Raw genomic sequence first — 12,767 nt, forward strand, 5'->3', positions numbered from 1 at the left:
TGGTTGACAGAGCCCAGCAAGCCAAGCTTTGAGGACTCTTATTACTGCTGAGTAGGTTCCAGTTGGTGGGCTGACAAGGCGATCCCAGCTTTGTCAGCACTGTGGGTCACCTGGATGTCTCACCTCTCTGCAGCATGAGGTGAGGTGCCTCTCAGAAGCCGAGGAGGATGGCCCTGCACTCAGAGCAAAGGCCACCTTGGTCAATTCTACTGGCATTAACTCCCATCACCCAAACCATTGCAATATGTTTTCTACGTTGGAAATAAAATGGCATTGTTAAATGAGCTTTTGGTTGTTTTGAGACAGGGTCTTTATGTTGCTCTGCCTGACCTCATAATATGTGGCCTGTACTGGCCTTAAATTTGAGGCAGTGTGCCTCGGCTTCCCCAGTGGCTGGGATCACAGGTGTGCCTCATCACTGCCTCTTCAATACACACTCCTTCCTCTTTGTTTCTGTGTATGTGTCTGTCTCTTCTGTCTCAACAAGTGTATCATATACCCCAAGTCATCATTGAATTAGTGATGTAGCAATAGGTTCCCTTGAATCCTGAGCCTCCTGGCTCCAGCACTCAGTCACACAAGTTTATGTATCACTGGGGATCAAACCAGTTTGTGTGCACCCTAGATGTGCACTCTTCACACTAATCCACGTCTTCAACCTATATATGCTCCCTTTTCTTCAACTTTTGACAGTTCTCTGTTTGGACTATCTTTTGAAAATAATATGGCTGTTTAAAATGTAAGCGTAGGAGAGTATAGCAGAACGATAATTCCAGTGTAGGTGGCGCCATTCATGTCTCCTTTATAGGCAGCTCAGTGTTGGATAGCTGTGTGATGGTATGCATGCCACTGTTAAGGCTCAGTGGGCCTTGTCTGTCAAGTGTTAGTACCTCATCCATCATGGTGTGAGAAATCTGTAGTGGAAATTCATTCCACAATTAGCTTTGAGGTGATGGGCATGGCTTCTGATCCACGTAAATGATTGCTTAAGGGGAAAGGGTGTATCCTGCCTATTTTTTTTTCATTAAGAAATTTTCTATTCATTTTTACATACCAACCACCAATCCCCCCCTCTCCTCCCTCCTCCCATCCCCCAGCCTTCCTCTGCAAGCTCCCCCATTCCCACCTCTTACAAGGCAAGGCCTCCCATGGGGAATCCCTAGAGCCTGACATTCATTCACCTGAGGCAGGTCCAAGCCCTCCCCCTGCACCAGGGCTGTGTGAGGTGTCCCACCCCAGGCACTGGGCTCCAAAGAGCCCGCACGTGCACCAGGGAAGCATCCTGATCCCACTGCCAAGGGGCCCCTTAAGCAAGTCAAGCTACACACTGTCTCGTCTAAGCAGAGCTGACACTTCTTTGGGGTGGATTCAGACAGCTGGATCCATTTGCTCCCGGCAGAATGGACGATGGCTGTTCACAATTGAACTTGAACCAGATGGCTGGTTCTGTGTTTGTGAGTGATCTTCCCCGTTGTTACCTTCACAATTCCTTGTTACCCTCTTAAACAGACTCACACTGATTTTTCATAATAAAACTCTGCACTTATTCTGTCTTTAGTGCTCTGTGTTCATGGATGATTAATGTTGGGTGCACAGGAACACCAGGCTGGTCCTTTTCCAGTGCTTGTGTAGGGCACAGCGTTAGAGGCTACTTGACTTGGACTCCATTTTCACCGTTTTGATGCAGAAAATGTGTCTCGTGGTATTGCAGGGTGCCTCGGTGGTGGAGAGCGCGCACTGCTCTTTCACCGTATCTCCAGCTCTGCAGAGAGCCAACTGTTCCTTCTGGATTTTGGGAAGATGGAGTGTCCCTTGAACCTGACAAACCACATACATAAAATAAAAATAAATTAAAACAATAGATTCCCAGTGCTAGAAAGGGGTTAGTAGAGTCAGGGTTGCCAACACTAGGTGCAGGGATATGCTTGTTTTAGGAGGTTTATGGCCTGTGTCAGTTTCTGGCCTTACATAGGAATTTACCTACCATACTATGCTGGGAAATCCAGATTCCAGAAGTTCCTCCATGACTAAGAATTCCCTCGGTTGCTGTTTTATGGATAGGTTTCCAAGATAAGGAACATCCTTGCATAGTGACTAGAGAGGCTCCCTATGCTTGGGGTTAGCATTAAGACATAGGTATTGGCCGGGCGTTGGTGGCGCAAGCCTTTAATCCCAAAAGTCAGGAGGCAGAGCCAAGCTGATCTCTGTGAGTTCAGACCAGCCTGGTCTACAAAGCAAGTTCCAAGAAAGGCACAAAGCTACACAGAAAAACCCTGTCTCAGAGAGAGAGAGAGAGAGAGAGAGAGAGAGAGAGAGAGAGAGAGAGGAACTGGACCTTTTGAGGGAGATTTGGGCTTTAGAGGGGGAAACATCACATTCACAGGAGCCTATTTTTTGAAGAGTTAGAATATGCAGTCTTTAAAAAGATCGTGAAGGACTGAATTCAATTCCTCTCTTTTTTAGATTCCATGTTTATTCCAAAGTATTTATTTAAAACAGATACAAAAGGGGGCTAAGTGTCATTAGCCTCAAGTAGACACTTTCTAACAAAACCACACTTGTGAGGCTCTGGTACCTGCCAATTCCTCTCTCAACCATGTGGGAAAACACACCACAGAACCACAGTAGATGGAGAAAGCAGCCCTCACTCCACCCACAATCTGCTGGTACCTTAATCTAGACTGGCTGACTTCCAAAAGCACAAGTAATCAATTTCTATTTTTTAATAACTTACCAAAACTCAAGAATTTTTGGAGATCAGGAAGAAAACATAATGCCTGGATATGGCTCCATCACCCACGGCTATGGGAAAGATGATTTGCTGTATAGATATATCTGGTTGACTTTTTTGTTTGTTTTTGTTTTTCAAGACAGGGTCTCTGTGTAGCCCTGGCTGTCCTGAAACTATCTCTGTAGACCAGGCTGTCCTTGAACTCAGAGATCCTCCAGCCTCTGCTTCCCAAGTGCTAGGATTAAATGGGGTAGAGGCGGAGAGGGGAAGACCACCACCACTCAGCAATATATCAGCTATCAACTCACTGGGATACCAAGAATGATTATTTGGATGAAAGTGCAGGTGCCCATGAGGGACTCATATGTTTGAGTTTTTGAATTGGGTTCCAAGATATTGTTTAGTAAGGATTAGGAGGTGTGGCATTGGTCGAGGAGGTATATCACTGGGGATGATGGGCTTTGAGATTCAAAAGTGCAGGCCAGGCTCAGTCTCTCTCTCTCTCTCTCTCTCTCTCTCTCTCTCTCTCTCTCTCTCTCTCTCTCTCTCTCTCTCTCTCTCTCCTCCCTGTCCTGCAGATCAGGATGTAAGCTCTTAACTACTGCCTTAGTGCCATGCCTGCTTGCTGTCATGTTCCCTGCCATGAGAGTCATGGGCCAACCCTCTGAAACTGTAAGCAAGTCCCCAGTTAAATGCTTTTCTTTTATAAACTGCCTTGGTCATAGTGTCTCTTCACAGCAATAGAACAATAACTAAGACACTGGCTGACTTAGCAGACCCAATCTGGAGCTGGAGTCCCAGGAAGATCCTAAAGAGCTTCCAGTTTTCAGTCCACACGGGAGTCCAGAGAAGTAGGTTCTAAAACTTGCAAGGAAGGGCTCAGAGTAGATGAACTTGCCAGTGAGAGTGAGGGCAAGCAGACAGAAAAAGTACAAGCTTCCTTCTGCCAGCTGAAGGTGTGGCCCAGATGTAGGGTGGATCTACTTACTCAAGTGATCCGGAATTAGGAAGAGTCTCCACCTCAAATCATTCAGCCAAGGAAAATCCCTCTCAGGTGTGCCCAACTGCCTGGGTTTCAGTTAATTCCTCAAATACTCAAGTTGACAAGATTAGCCATCACAGCCTCCCAACATCAACCAGAGACCACCATCCATTTCTGAATAATCTGACTCTAATGAGAAGGGATTGACTTTCTGGAGCGTGTATATGAAGAGCTTTATCAGTGGATAGTTCTTAAAGTGTTAGGGAGCAAGTAGAAGAGGCACCATGCTGCCTGTCCACTGATAGCTGAATATCAGTGTCCACAACCCACTGAAGGACAACACTCTGGGGCCTGTTGCTGGCATGGCCACCATTCCTTCTATTATACTAAAGTGGAAAGTCTCCTTCCTATGGTTTCAATGGCAGATGTCCCACAAGAAACATGTGTTTGAACAGGAGTCACTGTTTGGGGAAGGTGTGGACCTTAGGAATAGGGGCCTTGCCAGAAGAATTTGGTCACTGGCAACGAGGGAGAACTGGATGTAACCAGCCTCCTCAGTTCCCTACTGCCCTAGGTACCTGCCTTTCCTGTTTCCATATCTTCCCTGTTCTGGAGTGCAGAAACTGAGGAAATCAGCATGATTTGTTCCCAGACATGGTTAGTGCATCTTTTGCTACAATGTCACAAGGAGCCATTGTGAGGAATGACAGACATCTGGCCATATACAGATCACACTAGAGCTGGTTTGTGTCCATACAGTGTGGTAGCTGTTGGTTGGTGAAATTATTAAGGCCACTCCATGTAGTTAAAAAGGAGGTTTATTTTGTGAGGCTTTATCGAAGCCTCAGTGGGGGTTGGAACTTCCAGGCCAAGGCAGGAATGGCTACCCAATACAGCTGTTGGTTGGTGGGTCTCCACACTGGTGAGCACCAGGAGGACTCTGCACAGCATTTGAACCTCAGCAGAGTGAATTCCCTTCTTAGGTCATGGCTTTTGTGGCTTTTCTGTTTATTCATTTATTGTCCCAGGAATCTTAAAACTTCTTATTAATAAAAGCAAACTTGAGTCCAGATATTGGCATGAATGCTGGAAGACCAGAGAAGCAGAACAAGCCACAGCTAGCTCACCTTGCCAGTTCCTCAGCTGATCCTGTTTCCTCAGACTGGAAGCCTTTGAGTCCTTATCCAAATGGATCTCAGCTGAACTGCTGCTCCAGAGCCTGAATGCTTAACCAGCCAAAAAAGCTTAACCAGCCAAATGCTTCTAGTTTCTGGTCTTCACACCTCCTATATCTTTTTGCTTTCTACCATCACTCCCTGGGATTAAAGGCATGAGTCCCCACGCTTGGCTGTATCCTTGAACAGTTGGATCTCTGCCTCTGGAATGCTAGGATTAAAGGCAGGTGCTACCACTGCCTGTCCTCTATGTTTAATATCGTGACTGTTCTTCTGCCTCTGACCCCAGATAAGTTTATTAGGGTACATAATATTTTGGGGAACACAGTACCACCACAACTTATTGGTTTCAGGAATGATTGTCCTTACTCTTATTTTTCTTGATAATCTCCCACTTTTATTTTTGTATTCTTTCTTGATCTATGTCATTTTCACTTTGATTTATCCTTTTCCACAATTAAAAAACATGCATTAGTTTATATTAGCCGTCATCTTGAGTGTGTAATCTCACAGTGACCTTCCCATACATATACATGAACTTGGAACACATTCCTCTCATCTCACTAACTCCGCCCATTGATTCAAGTCTCTAGTGTTTCCTTTTTGTGTCAGGCTCTTCCTTTCTATGTTTTGTGGACTCCTAGTCCAAGGACAGAGAGGCCACATTGGATGGTCTTTCTTTTTTCTATTTTGTTTTTTTGGGGGGAGCAGGAGTGTTTTTCCCAAAACATGATTTCACTGTGTAGCATTGGTGTCCTGGAACTCATTCTGTAGACCAGGTTAACCACAAATTCAGAAATCAGAGTGGCTCTGCCTCCCTAGTGCTGGGTTAAAGGCGGGCATCACCCCTGCCTAGGTAGAAGGCATTTGAGGAAGGACATCCACTGTGTCTGTGCTTTAGGAAAAGTCTCCTCCTAGGTGATTAACTTAGTCTGGCAGGTCAAAAGTCATGGCGCCAAACAGGTCAGAGATGAGATTCCGTTCCTTTCAAGTATGAAACAAGGCACCTGCAAATAATTCTAGAGGAGAAAAAAAAAATGAAAGTCTAAAAAGAGCCCGTTTTTTGAGGAAGAAAAGAACTTTCCTTGGGGGGACTTACCACACCTTGTCCCTCCACCATCTTCTGTCCTTCTGTCTGATGGAAGCTGCCCTTTCATGGGTCATTTTCATTTTCTAACCTAAGTGGGGGGTGATCATTGGTCTAAAGCTGTGTGCACAGAGGGTGTAGACAATAATGGTTTTGAAGCAAAGGATCAGGTCTGCTGGCCAAAGAGCTCAAAGAACATGTCCAGGAACAAAACTTCCTAGTGCTGGAATCATGGTCCGCACCCCACAGACCCACCCCAAACACCTGTCCCTTTGGGAAAAGAGGGGACAATTCATTGACAAGGGCAGTCTTTCCCTAAGCTTCCCAAACCTGGCGTTGAATAAAACTTTACTCTTGGGCGGGAGAGATGGCTCAGAGGTTAGGAGCACCAACTGCTTGCTCTTCCAGAGGTCCTGAGTTCAATTCCCAGCAACCACATGATGGCTCACAACCATCTGTAATGAGATCTGGTGCCCTCTTCTGTATACATAATAAATAAATAAATCTTAAAAAAAGAAAACTTACTCTTTTCTTTGTTTGTTTATCCAGACAGGGTTTCTCTGTGTGTGGCCCTGGCTGTCCTGGAATTCTCTCTGTAGACCAGGCTGGTCTTGATCTCACAGAGGTCTCCCTGCCTCTGCCTCCCAAGCACTGGCATTAAAGGCATGGGCCACCACCTCCAATCTTAATCTTTTCATCTTTCGGGAGAGGTCATGGGTAGCAGAACCTTCATGGTTTCAACCAACACCAAAGCCCTTCAGTCTCCTTACAGGAATTCCCAGGTGTGGATGATGAGGGAGGGCCTATCCTCTGTGACTTTCAGAAATCTAATACCTGATAGAGAACTGGCAAGTAGGACTTCGGTGCCCATTGCTGGACAGTACCCATGTCTCCCTTTCATCGTGTGATGATTTGGTTTGCTAGAATTGCTAGCCAGTGCTTAAGTGTGGAATGTGTAGACACGTGATGCCTTCAGGCACTGTGAACATTTTCTTGACAGAAAACATCCTTCTTGACCTCTTGCAAACTTCCATCCAGTTTCTTTGGCTCATGTCACATAGCTGGTTCTGGGTGGGTCCTTTGAGGACCATCTAACGTGTAAAACCAATGACTTCTGGTGGGAGGTGACAGCAGTGTAGCTTCAAGAACATGGAAGAGGCTGCCCACAGCCCTCCCCCTCAGTTGTTGATGTCACACTCACTGTGTCCATGCCCTGTGTCTCACAGCAAACGGTATTTCTGAAGCATTGGGAACCTCGACCATGTACAAAACAAAAGCAGTCCCTGCTCTTCTCTTTGCTTTTGATTTCTGGTTTGGTGAGACAGGGTCTCCTGTAGCACAGGCTAGCCTCAAGACAACTGTGGAGCCAAAGATGACTTGAACTGCTGTTTCCCCTGCCTCCACTCTCCTAGCTTTAATAATTGCCATGTGCTCACCTTTATGAGACTTTGGTTGTTTCTCTGTCAGTTTAGTGGCCTTGCCTCAATCTACTGATATTTTAACTGCCATCAGTGCCTCGAGGCCCCAGAGGCAGCACCCCACCATACAGCTGGAGGCCTAGAGGGATTTCTGTTTCTACCTGTATCAGCAGGACCACAGCTAGGCAAATGCTCTAACACTGAGCTAAATCCCCAATCCCATAATTTTTTTTTAATTTTTTTTTGGTTTTTTGAGACAGGGTTTCTCTGTGTATCTTTGGAGCCTGTCCTGAAACTCATTCTGTAGCCTAGGCTAGCCTGGAACCCACAGAGTTCTGCCTACCTCTGCCTCCTGAGTGCAGGGATTAAAGCCATGCCCCATCACAGACCTGTCCAAAATGTAAGTTTTAACTAAGACTCTATTGTTCTATTTACCAATAAGGACTTGGGAATCAGATGTTGGTGAGAAAACCTGCAAGATGAAAGAGGCCGAGAAGCAACCAGAAGACCTTTCTTTTTGGCCAGAGACCCATGGAGAAAAGTGTCTCTACACTCATCCCAAACCATAAAGACCCAAATCTCTAAGTCCCTCCCCCCTCCTTCCTGTGCATCTCTCTATCCATATTCCTGGTTCCTCCTTTATCTTTATGGCTAATTCCTGTCAACTAGTTGCTGGCTCCACCACCTGACCCAACGTTAATTTTATTATCAGTCTCTGAGTTTCTCAGTGCCATCAAATATCCCATAACAGAATTCCCTGCCTTTCCCATTGAGCTCGTATATAATGTTCATGAGTTGCCATGAAGGACTCCTCTCAGGATGGACACAGCTGGTTGTATCATGTCTAATTGTGAGGTGTGTGTGTGTGTGTGTGTGTGTGTGTGTGTGTGTGTGTGTGTAAGTGTGAGTCTGTGTCTGTGACCTGCCAGTTCTCTGTTGAAACGTCAATCATAAAACATCAGTATTAAGATTTGGGGACTCACAAGCACTAAAGACTTGCCACACAGCAGAACATGTGGCCTCTAGAAAGGGGCTTGAGAGACTGGGCTCATGCTTTTCCTTGACCAAGTGGGAATACAAACAAAGTACCAATTAGAGTTAGAAGCAGCCCTGTTACACAGTCAGTCTGTTGGTATCTTGATCTTTGTCAATGTCCAGATACACAGGCAACCGATTTCCGTTGTTTATAAGGGACAAACTAAGGCATTTTGTTGGAGAGCAGAAGGCTTTCGGATGCCAGGATAGGCCTCCATCTCCTTCTCATGTTGTCTCTAGGGTTCTGGATGACAAGCACTTTCTTGGTCATTTTGAACATATCAGGTCACTGTCTTCTGGGATCGTGGACTTTGGCGAGAAATCTCAGGAACAGTGGGGACCATGTGACAAATGGTGTCAACTTTCAGCCCCACAGATGTTAGTCCTAGGTCCTGGGGTGCCATGGAACACAGTATTTTATCACAACATCCCAATGTAGTCAGGAGCTGTCATCCTATAGGACCCATAAATCTGAATTTAAAGAGAATAAGTTGAATTCTTTGAGTGTGACATGATGAGATATTACAAACTTGTCACGGAAGGCTAGGGTCCAAATGAAGAGCAAAACACTCTCCACCTACTAGGGGACAATATCAGTCTGTAACCGAGGCAGGGCCAGTGCTCTGGAGCCGCTGTCTTTCTTATGACTCCTTGTTTGATTATTAAAGTGGAAGGGTCCTTGTTAAGGTTTGGGTGTCAATGCCCCACATAGAATCGAGTGTTTGGACACTGGTCCCACCAGGTGACACCATTTGGGGAATTTTTGGACCTCCGAAAGTGGGCCTAGCAGGAAGAGGTGGGTCACTGGGCAACATTGGGGACAGTTATTTGAGTGTAACCAGTCTCCTCAGGCCCCCTACTGCCCCACTGGCCAGACCAGTGAGCTGTGCCGAGCCCTCATTGGTCCATGTCTTGCTGTGATGTCACAATGACAGACACCTGTGCACTCACAGCTCTGGCTGAGACTGCCTCCTGTCCTTCCAGTGCAGGAGCTGTTGGTTGGTTGGAGAGAGGTGGTGTTCTGCGTTGGTGAAAGAAACAGTCTACTTGGATTTTCGGGAGCTTTAGGACCCCGACATTGTGAGTTTCTCTCCAAGTTTGTTGACTTTATTTGGTTTTTTGTTCTCAGTGAATTTGTCTATTGGCTTTCTTTATTTTTGCACTTACTTTTTCATGTTATTATCTTTTATTTAAATTTCTATAGTTTTTGGTGTGTGTGGGTAATTCAAGACAGGGTTTCTCTGTGTAGCTCTGGCCTTCCTGGAACTCAATCTGTAAACCAGACTCTCCTTGAACTCAGAGATCTGCCTGCCTCTGCCTCTGCCTCCTGAGTGCTGGGAATAAAGGCATGTACCACCACTGTCCACCAGTTTTTATTCATTTTTAGGCTATGTTTACTGAGGAAGAATATTTTGATATTTTTATTTTATGGGTATGAGTATTTTGTCTCCATGTATGTCTGTGCACCACTAGCCTGGTACCTGTGGAGGTCACAAGAGGGAGACAGATTAGCTGAAACCCAACAGGTGGTTGTGAGCCACCATGTGGCTGTTGGGTACCTAACTGGGGTTCTATGAAAGAGCAGGAGGTGCTCTGAGACTAAATCATCTCTCCAGCCCTTCTGTGTTTCTCTTTACCTCTGCACTTATTTTCATCATGTTTTCCTTGGTTTATTTCTCCTGTTTAAAGCCTTTTCTTGGTACGGAATATGGCACACATAAGCAATTTAGTTATGACAATCACAGGAACACCCGTAATGTATTTTGATCACATTAATCATGTTATTAACCTGTGCTGTTATGCTTTCTTCTCCCTCTTCCTCCTCCTCTTTCCTAATGGCCCCTTTTTAAGTTGACAATCCCCTCCTGCTCCCCAATCCCACAGAGGAGAGGAAACAATTGGCACATTTGAAGGACTGGCTTTCCCTGTAAAGCATCTGCTCCAGTCTGTCCTTGTTGAGAGCCCCAGTTGCATCCTGTATGGCTTCCCATGGGTTGACTGTGGCACTCTTGCCCTTCATTCTGTTTCTATATTGTGTTGTTTGTCCTCTAAGCATGCAGAGCAATCCTTGCACGGATCCTTGTGAGTGTGTTTTAACCATCAAGTATGGCCTTATTAATGTGTTGTGGAATTTGGTGAGAAGTGTTAGTACTATTATTAAGGACTTTCACATCCATGTTCATTATGGAAACAGCCTTTTTTTTTTTCTTAATAGTGTCCTTTTCTGGCTTTGGCATGAATGGATTTGGAACTGTTTAGTCCTTTCTATTTTGTGACATTTATTCTTTAGGGGCTGGAATGACTCATCAGCAAGTGCCTGGTCCTGGGCTTTTCTGTGCAGTCTTTTTTCATAAATATTTCAGTCTTGTTGTTTACCATCTCATCTCAAGTTGAATTTGTATCTAGAAGTTTCTAAATTTCGTGCACATTTTCCAATCAACAAGAATGACCCTGTGGGATTTAAAAAACAGATTAATTGGGGGCTGGAGAGATGGCTCAGAGGTTAAGAGCACTGGCTGTTCTTCCAGAGGTCCTGAGATGGTGACTGGAACTGTGAGATGGTGACACACAACCATCTACAATAAGAGTTCTGGTGCCCTCTTCTGGCCTGCAGGCTGAACACTCACTGTATACATATAGTAAATAAATAAATCTTAAAAAAAAAAAACAAAAAACAGATTAATTTGGGGGTGGGGTAGGTTAGAGAGATGGCCCAGCAGGTAGGAGCATGTACTGTTCTTGCAGAAGACCTAGGTTTGCCTCCTAGCACTCCCATGACACATCATAACTGCCTGAAACTCCACTTCTAGGGCATCTGATGCCCTCTTCTGACCTTCTAGGTCATAGAAAAGAAATAATACAAAAAGACTTTTATCACTATTTTATCTATAGTGCCTGTGAGTGTTCATGTGTCCTCACATGAGCACATGCACACATATTTATGGATGCCTTCAGAGGCCAGAGGTGTAGTATCTAGAGTTAGGACAGTTGTGAGCCACCTGACCTGGGTCCTGAGGACCACATACAGGTCTTATGAACTCCTGAGCCATCTCCCCACCCAGGCACTCAGGTTTGGGGGTGTCTGTTGTCTTATCAACTGCTCTTGCCTCTGATTTTATTAGTGCCTTCTCTCTCAGTGAGTGCTGAGCTCGGGTAAGAGGCTGATTATCCTTCCCAAGAAGCAGCTCTTAGCTTCTGTGACCCTTTTTTTATTCTGTTTCTGGCTGATTCCTTCCACTGGATCTCTGTCTTCTTGTGCTGTCTGCTGCTTTGGAAGGTGCTTTCTTCTCTTCCTGAGCATTGAGTCCCTGTTAGGTTGTCTGAAGTATCTCTGACTTTCTTTTCCTTTTCGATGTAGGAATTCATATTGATAAACAGTCTCATGGGCCTGACTGGGACTGTTTAAATTTCCCGTTGAGAGTTTGGTTCTAGCCACATCAACGAGGACCTGACCATGGAGCAGGGCAGGGAGGCCCACTGCTCTACTGAGGAGACCTTCACTGCTGAGTATAAGATGATGATGACCCTGGGCCAAGGACAGTTTTCAGAAGTCAAACTGGCCTTTCATATCCCCACTGTATCCTGTGTGGCTGTAAAAATTTGTAGAAATCAGAAGTATGCCTCGCTTATCAAGAGTGAAATCAACATCATGAAATCCCTTGCCCATCCCAACATAATTAAATTGTTTCATGTGGTCCAGACCAGAGAGACCACCTACCTGGTGATGGAGCATGCGTCCGAGGGAGACCTGCTGCATCACGTCCTGGAACTGGGGTCCTTAGAGGAGAGCGAGGCTCGAAGGCTGTTTACTCAGATACTGCATGCAGTGCAGTATTGCCATGATAAATTTATCATCCACAGAGACATAAAGGCCGATAACATCCTCCTCGACCACAGGGGTAATGCCAAGCTCTGTGATTTCGGGATCTCTGCTAAGGTCATCCCTGGGCAGAAGCTTAGTGGGTTTTGTGGCACTCTAAATTACTGTGCTCCGGAACTCTTTGGAAAGGAGGCATATGATGGCCGCACCACTGATATTTGGAGTTTAGGTGTGCTCCTCTTCTTCATGGTGACTGGGCGCTTTCCCTTCAAAGCTTACTCTGCTGTGAGGGTGATACAGCAGATCCTAACTGCAAACTTCAGGGTGCCTCCCCATGTTTCCGTTGATATTCGAGATCTCATCTTGAAACTGCTGATTATAAACCCTTACAGGAGGCTCACCATAGGCCAAATCATGAGGCACCCCATGGTCAGGAACAGTGAGGCTTGTTTACCACCTACTTCCCCACATTCTCTCCCAGGCACCCCGAGCCCTGGCATTGTCAGGCCCATGACAATC

At 45.6% G+C, this 12,767-nt stretch overlaps 1 protein-coding gene across 1 annotated transcript; it reads left to right on the top strand.

Annotated features, from left to right (window-relative positions):
- Window positions 1–11,882: 11,882 nt before the first annotated feature.
- Window positions 11,883–12,762, top strand: LOC118580105 (sperm motility kinase X-like). The gene is given in 2 exon segments (XM_036181902.1): window positions 11,883–12,719; window positions 12,721–12,762. Coding segments are annotated over 2 exon segments (879 nt in total).
- Window positions 12,763–12,767: the final 5 nt, after the last annotated feature.

This window comes from Onychomys torridus, chromosome 3, assembly GCF_903995425.1.
Source record: "Onychomys torridus chromosome 3, mOncTor1.1, whole genome shotgun sequence".
In the NCBI taxonomy this organism is placed as follows: domain Eukaryota; kingdom Metazoa; phylum Chordata; class Mammalia; order Rodentia; family Cricetidae; genus Onychomys; species Onychomys torridus.